The sequence below is a fragment of the Tetrahymena thermophila genome (genome assembly GCF_000189635.1).
Source record: "Tetrahymena thermophila SB210 genomic scaffold scf_8254498, whole genome shotgun sequence".
NCBI classification, from domain to species: Eukaryota; Ciliophora; class Oligohymenophorea; order Hymenostomatida; family Tetrahymenidae; genus Tetrahymena; species Tetrahymena thermophila.
Window position 1 is genome coordinate 24107 of NW_002476273.1, and position 10292 is coordinate 34398.

At 23.8% G+C, this 10292-nt stretch overlaps 1 protein-coding gene across 1 annotated transcript; it reads right to left on the minus strand. All coding sequences in view use genetic code 6, as the record gives it.

Moving 5' to 3' along the window:
- Positions 1–71: 71 nt before the first annotated feature.
- Positions 72–9187, minus strand: TTHERM_01309130 (SET domain protein; the record flags this gene model as incomplete). The annotated part of the gene is made up of 25 exons (XM_001029767.2): positions 72–245; positions 295–484; positions 560–812; positions 870–1587; positions 1691–1921; positions 1995–2177; positions 2238–2375; positions 2569–2654; positions 2704–2796; positions 2847–2939; positions 2992–3580; positions 3713–3997; positions 4049–4390; positions 4441–4845; positions 4891–5105; positions 5164–5682; positions 5732–6177; positions 6237–6515; positions 6575–6798; positions 6848–7126; positions 7180–7660; positions 7749–7926; positions 8045–8767; positions 8912–8963; positions 9026–9187. 25 exons carry the CDS (start codon positions 9185–9187, stop codon positions 72–74), a joined length of 7338 nt encoding a protein of 2445 aa, XP_001029767.2.
- Positions 9188–10292: the final 1105 nt, after the last annotated feature.

Sequence of the window (10292 nt, forward strand, 5' to 3'; positions counted from 1 at the left end):
AACACTATAAAAATATTCAAAAATTTATTTTAATTAACAGAAATATTATTTTTGCTATAATAACTAATCAATCAATTCATTATTCTTGTGCAATTAGGATCATTGCAGTTACAGTTAATCTTCTCTTCTTCTATATCAAAGCAGTAATCATATGTAAGCTCCTCTCCAGGTTTTATATCTCTCTTTGCATAAATTATGATTTTTGAATCTTTTTCGTATTCAATAACTAAACTGGAGCAATTTGGCTTTTTAAAAGTAAATTAATAAAAATAAAATATTTTTTGAAATATTTACATTGCAAGAGTGATTTAAGTATCTGGCTTCATTCCCTTTAAAAGTGGCATCAATAATTTTATCAGGGCATGCTTTGAACATATAGCAATCTCCAAAACCTCTTTATTTGTATATCTTCTCTCTATAGTCTGCAAGAACTTATCTAATTGTTTCACCAAGATATTCAACAACAATATCGTCTTATTTAAAGCTAATAGAAATAAATAACACAATTAATTAATTTTTGAACATTGAAATCATATAAATAAGAAAATATATTAATTACTAAGTTTTTGCAAATAACCCATATTTGTGAATTTTAGAAGGACCAGCATAAATATTTAGATGTCTCTTTTTGCTATTTATGTAATTCGGATATTCTGCTTTAATCTTTTTTTCTATTTCTTTTTCTCTTATCGTTTAACGAGTATCTTATTTCATGTAATCGGGATTAGCTTCTAGCATAATATCATCGGGTCTGATGAAATAATTATTTCCCATAATAGGTTTCTAGCTCTGCTTTTGGAAGTGGACAAAACCTAATTTAATTTATTAGATTAAAACAACAAAAACTTAATTAGCTAAAATAAATTTACCTTATTTTTTATTACTTAAATGCTGTAAAATTGGAATATTTAAATGTGAAGACTACTAATTTTCTTTTGAATTCATTTATTACTATCCTAAGTTTTGTAATTATTGTTACTATTTTTAATTTTACATGATTGTGGGATGCATTTTTTCTAATAGTTTCTACTTTTCAAATGGGTTAAAATTTTCTACTTACTCTTTGTAAAAGAGCTCTTAAAACGAGTTTACTTTGATATTTTAAATGTTCTAGAATATATTGTTATTTTTATTTTATTTTGAAGACTATTAGCAAGCTTTGACTATTTGAGGAATACCAAAACCAATGTATTCCATAACAAATTTGTTAACATCAGTACTTTTATTAGGTTAATCACCCTTGTATCTTTAGTATATTTAATTTATCTTTTCTTAGAGGAGCTATTGTATACCTTTTAATGAAGTGAAGCAATCAAGTTGGTCATGATTAAATATATCTTTATCTTTCAATACATTGTTAGTAAATCTAGGTATATTATTGTTTGATTCGCTTATTTCTTTATATCCTGCTAAATTTTTTATGTTGGCACTTAATTCATTAGTGAATGGTCTATCTTTTTCTATTGAAAATTCATTTTTGTTTTCATCAATATTTTTTGTCTATGAAAATATTTTGTTAGTTTCTGCAAGCAAACAAGATTTTAAAATATATTCATCTTTCTTTTTTTTCAACCAAAATGCAGTAACCTTATTTATTTATTTTATAATAAAATTTACTATCAATTAAAAGCAGGCACTCAAATAAATAATATAAGCCTTGTTTTTAAAAAAATTTATTTTAAAAATTTACATAAGACTGATATTTTTGTGAAACAAAAGGTCTAATGTATCTCATAAAGAAATAAGATGAGAAAAATTCATCATCATTTGTTTCTTGTGTGTCAAGATTGACAAGTATAAAAGAACCAAATCTATTATAGCACTCTCCACTAAAATCGATGTTTCCTCCTTCTTATTTTGTAAGTGATATAAAAATTCTTCTATCTGTGTTAAAATTGTTGACCAATTTTAAATATTGCATCTATTTAAAAATATTATTTTATTTTTATGAATCGCTTAAAATAGTAAAAGTAAAATTAATTAATTATTTTTACTTTTAAAATAATTTCAGTGTCATCGTTTTTAAGGATTATATCCCAACAGCTCTTGCAAAGAACGGTTTTTTGATCTGTCATAAAACCATTTGATTTCAATAAACAAGGGAAATGGTACTTATCTTTGCAACTAGCTATCATACAAGAGATAGTGGCTCCAAATTTATTACAATGTTTACATTACTTTAAGTTAAATAAAATTAGTATCTAATTAAAAAAGAGTTAACAATCAATTAATGATACCACTTATAGAGACTTTTTGTAAGCTGGTATGAAATTTTTTAGAGCACCATCTATATTTTCTTTAACTTCTGTACTCCAAAGAGCACAATTAGCATGAACCCATTTATCAACATCGAAATTGAGAAGCCTTCCACACATCTAATATAATTTTTCATAAAACATTAAAATTTGAAATACCGTGGGTACGCATGAATAAGGATAATTTTTGAATAAGGATGAATTTAAAATAAGGATTAAAAAGGATAAGAAATTTTAAAAAAGATTTTTTTTTTGATAATCCTTATTCATGCGTACCCACGGTAGATAATAATTAAATAAATAAATATCTTACTTTTCTTGTACCTTTTAGAGAGCATAACTAGCAAGGTATTTCTCTCATAGGATCATCGATTATATTATTATCAACAAGAATTAATTCTATAAATTTATGGTGTTTTATTAATTGATTATTTTATATAAAATTTACTTTTCTAAGCTTCTCTGAATTAATTGATGATTTCTTAATATGACATAGGTGTTTAATAAACAGATCCAAGTATACTCTTAGAAAAATTTTGATCTAATTTTTTTAATTTAATGAATATTTATTATAATTAACTATTAATTTACATGAATTTAAAACTTATTGAGTAAGAGATATCTTAGTTTTATCTTTTTTCTTTTCCATAAACTCATCAAGCATTTGTCTAACAGAAGCAACAACTTAAATTTTAATAAAATAAAATTTCTGAAATCTAATAGTTTTTAAATTTACGTTATTCTTCTTAAGCTTGCAATAAGATTATACACTAAGCAATATCCCTTCTTTTATTTATTCCAGTAACAGTCGATAATTAAACAGTGCTCTTTTCTTCTAATATAGGAATGTTAATATATGTTTTAAAACATTTTTAATATTGGCTATTTTCTTATTAAATTTTCATTTATAAGTCAAGTATTGTTTGATTAAAGTATGAAGAGTAAACGAGAGAAAGCTAAAATCTATTTTAAGATAATTTAACAGGTGCAATTGGTATTAATTATTCACTAGGTTGGTTACTATCTTCTATTTCCATAGGTTAATTAGATCCATCTCTTGAAGGGAATTATATAGCTTAAGATGAGCTTTGATTTGATAGTCCCCTTTCTCTAATAACTTGTTGTACTTTCTGTTAAAATACTTAAAATTAATCCTCTTTTATGAAATGAAGAGGATGTCTTCTATCATTTTCAATAAAAATAACTTCTAATTATCCATTTTCATCATATCTGTAATCATATCTGATTGATTCTTTTAACTCAAATTTGAAAATGCTATACTGAAGTTGTCTAAATACGCCTTCATTAGATTCGAATGAAAATTTCTAAAATTTAATTAAAAAAGTAATTATTTATTTTAAAGATATAAACAAATTAATAATTAATTAAAATAAGATGCCTTAAATGTTTATATTTTAAAAAAACTTTAATTAAGTAAATAATTTTTATATCATTACATATGCAATTTCTGCTGTTTCTGGAGCTGTTATTCCTCTTTTATACAAATCTAAGTAAGCTATTGAATAAATTTATTCTGATTTATAATAAAATTAATTGGATTAGATATATGTGTCTCTCCAAAATGATTTTTTATTTTTTAGTTGCTCTATTGTTTGTGAAATAACCTTTTCATCATATATAGCCATTTATTTAATGTTATAAGGTGTTATCAGAATTCCTTCATCTCTTAGTTGTTAACAAAGTTTGTCATAAGCCATAGTATTTTATTTATAAATACCAAACTAGTTTTAAAAAAATTAATTATTTGCATAATTTTCCAAAAATGAGCTTACTTAATCGCTTTCGAAATAATGTAAATATTCTGCTATGAAATCACCTATGTCTTTCCTGTTTAGTTTGTAAGTTTAAGCCTACTTTTCTATTATTAGCTCAACTATAGGAAGAAACTCTTACACTTTACGGATATGGATAATCCTACACTTAGTGCTAATTAAGCTATTTTCATAAATCTTTTACATGTAACTTTGATTTGAGTCTTTGCATGTATAGCAAAAGAACTACTAAATATATTCTGGATAAGCTTTTTCAAAGCATTTTTTGTGGTAAACTTATTAGCACAGTTTGCACTGATACAGAACTTCTTCAAGATATTAATCTAAATATTTTAGCCTTACCTTTTAAGTTAATCAAATTTAATTTATTAAATGTGTTTATTTTAATTTACGCTTTTCTCTTAAAATAGGTCATCAAGAGGTTGCTAATTAGCGGGCTTAGGTAAAGTTGGTATTTTTTTACAATATTTGTTGCAAAATTTACAGAATCTGTAATAAGCGTCCAAAAAACCACATTTGTAGCATAATGAAAAGTTATCAGTAAAATCTAAATTGATCATGAGTTGTTTATCTGATTCATCAATTAAAGATTTTGACGAACATTTGGCACAATTAAAGCAATCTGAGCACTACCAGTAAAGTTCATTTTTAGATTCATTCCATACTTGAACGTCTTTAAATTCACATTCAAAATGAACCATAGCATCACATTTTCTGCAAAAAAGATTCTTTGTAATGTTAGGACCCTTACTACAAACTTTGCAGACCTAGCATTTAGGACAGTTCCATTCCCTATTCTGGAGATAAATTTTATAAAAAAATGTAAATAATAAAATTATTACGTTCATGGCTCTTTCCATTTTTTCTTTGAAATATTCTTATCTTCCTGGAATCATAAGGCAATAGGGATGATAAGATTCGAAGCAGCTTGTGCAAAAAAGTAATGATTTATAACCATCGAATGCCCCACACATAAAGCAACAACTTTATCGTAGCAAATTGATATTTTGATTTGTAAATTTTACAGGCACGCATTCATAAAAGCTAAATGGTTTACCTTTATATTTATAAATATCTAAATAAAAAAATTTTAAATGAATAAAAAAAATTCAAACCTTTTTATATGAAGTTTTCAATTTCTAATTTCAAAGCATGATGGAATGAAATAAATTAACTTGAAACCCCTCCTTCTTAGGAAGAATTATCTGACTGTGCATTATCCAATTAATTTTATTCATTCGATTCATCAAGAGTATTGTTGTTCATGAGATCATTTAAATATTGGTTGTATTTAACAATTTTGTTTAAAGTTTCATTTTTTAAAACTGATTAGATGTATTTTATTTCGTTTTTACCTTTCGAAGCAATATGCTCAAATATCTTACAAATATCTTCAAATTTTACAATAATTTAGTTGGATTCGTTCATCAATTGTTAAAGGAAAGATAGATAGTTATATATGGCATCTCCTTACTCAACTAAATTACTAACTTCAGTGTATTTAAATTATTTAATATTATTTTCTTCCATTTTTTAAACATCTCTCAAATATTCTTAATATTAAGCAGAATTTTCTTGTTCTCTTTTATTTTGAATTGGTTCTTCAATTATTTAACTCTAATTAGATTGTTGTCCTTTTTATAAAGCAGATAAACATCAAAAAAAAATTTAAATATATCTTACTCTCACTTTATTTGTTATAGATTTCAATAGTGGTTAGCGATTTATTTGCTTAAGCAGAGGCGCTAAATACAATATTTAAGAAGTTTTATTCAACATATTTAATGAATTCGACTTGTTTTCCTTAAATAGATGTTTTTTCAGTCATTGTTATCAGCTCTTTTTCATCAATTTTTAAAAGATTTTAAAAATATTAAAATGCAGTTCTCCCTAGTAAATTTAATTTTGTGGCCTCTCTATAAGCTTCTGGATGATGAGCATTAAAATTCAGTGCATTTTATATGAGAAGCAAGAAGTCCTTGTAAAGTTGCTCATATGGTTCATTATCATAATCGCCAGAGATTGCTTTTCTCTGCATCATATATAAATCTATGGGCTTCTTTATAAGCTTGAGGTAGTTAGGTATTTTTTCAAACTCATTCTTGGTAAAAAATTTCTAAAAATCTAAACTAATAATATTAATTTTTATAAACATATTTATTACATATAAAAATATTGTAAAATTTACTGTGAAAGAACTTTTATAAATTGACACATTAAAACTCTTCTAACTCTTTTTCTACAATTAGTGCAACGATATTATTGCCTTAAATTGTTTTTATATTCATCATAAAGTTTATCATCTTTTAAAATCGGATCACATGCTCTATGAATCCACATAGCACAAGTACACTGAACCATATCTTTGTTAGTTTCTTAAGACCAAAATTTTTTACAAATAGGGCAATACTCTTTCTTTTAAAGCTGCTCATTACAATCATTGCAGTAAATTTAATCATCTTTAAAACTATAAATTAAAATAAATAATTTATTTAAATAAACTTTAAATATTATTTAGTAAATTACGAATATCCATTTTGAAAATCAGATAGCTTATTATTACAAATACAGCATTAAACACAAGATTCGCAATACCACCTCATAATTTATTTATCACTTGTATTCATATCATAAGCTATTGAGAAACCACACTTTTTGTGAAAGTGAGTTTTACACTCACAGCATGTAATATTATCATCAGTTATTTTCCCGTGGCAAATACTACATGGCTCACAAGTATCACATGCAAACTAATTTAAAAAATATTTACAAATACAACTTAAATATTAAAAAAGTTACATGCTAGTTACGGTTATCCTCTTCTTAGAGAATGCATTGAGTGTGATAATATGCTCCACAATAAAAGCAACCTTTAAATTCCAAATTATACAAAATGTATTTACAAACAGTGCAACGCTCTTTGTTTCTTTTTTTTTCTGGCATATTTTCGAAAGTGTAAAATTCTTTTTCCCTAATAGATTATTATAAAAGTCTGTCTACTTCTGCGTCTCTTAAAGGTGTTATTGCACTTTTTTCATAAAACCATCTCAACAAAAATCTATTGATGAATGAAAGAGCCTTTTTCAATAAGAATAATAAGCATGATTAAATAAGATTAAACTTTAAATTACAATTTCTTTCGGATTAATAGATTCCTTTTACTAAATATCAAGATAGTAGTTAAACTTTAATTCTTGAGGACCAAGAGCTGGGATATTTAGTGAGGTTATAATATTTCTTTCTGATTAATTTAGATTAATCCAATGAAGTTTGGAAGTTTCTAAGTTCTTAATTAAAAGCTGCATTGTTTATTTTTATCTATTTTCTTAAAATCTTAAAATGACTGCATAATAAAAATCATCATTTGAAGTCACTTGAGGAGCTTTTTTTTTGAATTGCTTATTATTTCTTATTTTGACAATACGATGGATCATTTATTTACAGTTTTCAGCCGTGATGACAAATTCTTTGTTCCTATTTGTAACCTGGTTATAAGATTTAATTAAATCAACAAGAGTTTTTGTAATATCCCTTAATTTGGTCTTTTTAAAAATTTCCTTCACAAATTCTTTATTCATATCTTCCACTTTCATAAGCTGAGACATATTTACTCTATAATATAAAGGGAAAAAAAAAAAAATTTAAAGTAATTACAATAGTTAGTTTTGATAAAAAAAATAAATCATTATAAGAAGATTACATAGAATATCTATTAGTGCCAATAAACCATATAAGAACATCGTTTTATTAATATTAAACAGATAAACTTCTTTAAAGAGGGATTTGCTATTATGAAGGGAAATTTATTTAAGAGAGTGACTCTATATTCATTTGGCTTTCAAAATTTTTATCCTTTTCCTTTTAGCCTTTTAATTTATCTATAAATACGAATATAAAAAATTATTCAATAAAATATTTTAACACAATTAACGAAAGAAATAATAAACTCAAATGATAAAATAGGAAAAATATCAATTTAGCTAAATTTTAATTTACTTTCATCATTTTACTCATCTAAAGCAGAATCCTTTCGATAATTACCAAATTTAAAGATATCCCAAGTATCATTAATAGTATAAGAATCATTTGTAAATAAATCCCTAATGTTATCCTTAAGGGGTCCATAACAAGATAGTAAAACAACAGGCCATAACACTTAATTAATGTTTGGATCTGCAAAATCGCTAAATTAATATACTGATTTTTCATTAGGTCTTATGTGCTTTAAAAATGATTAATGATCCATAGATAGACATGCTATATTTTAAAGTATTAATATATCTTGTTTAGAGCAGTCACATACTTATGTAAAAGTTTTAGATTCTTTTTGTGACTAAATTGTCATAAACCTCTTTTTCTTTTTATTAGCTCCTTGCTAGACATATCCATTTGAAATAGTAATCAAATTTTATGATTCAGAATAAACTTTAACAAAAGAATCTTATAAATAAGGAGCGTCTATTTTATTCATATCTTTTAAATAAAACTATCCATGTAAAGTGCTATTTAACTCTGGGATGTCCAAAAAAGCATCGCGCTCTAAATCTACAAACTTTTTAAATATCTCTTCAAACACTTCATCATTCTAAATAGATTAAATATTCTAATTTGCAGCAGAGTTCAAACTACTCTTTTAATTTTCACTATTAGTGCTGCTTTGATTAGACTTATCTAAGTTGTCTTAATCGCTTATTTTTATTTTCTTTTAAATATCTGGTTCTATATTTTTTAAAAAAAACAGATCAATCCTACTGCTTGCTTTAAATTATTGGACAATTAAAAGCATAAAAATAAAATATTATATCCGTTTATAAAAATATTTTCACAATAAAATCAAGAAATAGGTTATTTTAGCTAAATTACCTTCATCTTATACGCTTCCCTTTTTAATTTTAGAGCTTTTATCATTCTTCCTCTATTTTTTAAAGGTGCACAAATGCTTATAGACAATTGAAATTTTTAATATAAATTTTTTACATCATTGATTGAAGTTGTTGCTTAAGACGAAGTATTATTTTAAGCTGGTTATTGCTGATTGCTGCTACCAGTGTTAGTATTACTTCTTAGTACTCTTTTACGATTTTCTATAAGCTCTGCGTAGTCCTTTAATGAAATCTGAATTTAATCTCTTTAATCCATTAACTATTATTTTCACTAATTAAAAATAAACAACTCTATAAAAATTTACGCGAATCAAAATATTTATATTATATAGTTAAAAAACTCCGAATTAATTTTTCTGGATTTTATTTTTAACAATAAAGAATTTAATTATTAATAATTGATAAACTCAATTAATCGATTCAATCAACTCTTTTGTAGAAGAAAAAATATTAGAAATAATAAATTACTATATACTCTTTCACAATTAAATACTATTATATAATAGTAAGCACATAATTTTATTAATATTTAGTGAAAGCTGCTCTGTCAAATAATTAAAAAAAAATAAATACATCAATTTTATCTATAAGTAATGGCTTGCATTTACAAAGGCTCAGATTAATGAAATTATAATTCGATAATCACTACATATTTATTTTATTTTTCGAAAATATATTTTATGTACTAAATTAAACTAAAAACTATTAAAATTTTTATGATGATTTTATATAATTTTTAATTTTGATATTTTTATCAGAATAAATTAAATGTTTTATTTTTTTTCATTTTTAAGATAAAATATCTTTGAAAAATAAATCATTTTATAAAATATAAAATTTATTTTCATTTTTTAAAAATTTAAAAATGTAAAAGTTAAAATAGGATAGATAATAGATAAAACTAAATAGAGTTATAAGCATGCAACAAATATACAAGTGCATTTATTCTTTTATTAACTTTTTCTTAATTATTATTTACTTTTTATTTCTTTATTTATTTTTTTTCTTCTTTTAATTATTTAAATTTTATTTGAATTTTTTATATTTATTTATTTATTTATTTATTTTTATTTTATTTATATAATTTTTTTAAATTTTATTTTATTTATTATTTTTATATTTTTATTTATCTTAATTTTTAAATCTCAACCAACATAGCTCAATCAACTAATATGCTAAATATTTTAAAAAATAATTTTTATATATTAATATGCTAAGAGAGAATGTGATAGGATTATTTTATCTATCTATTAAAAGAAAATATTGTTTTTGATATATCATAATGGATAGATTTTACATTTAATTAATGAAAATCTATTCATTTTATAAATAAATATGTTAAACTTAAAATATAATGAGTT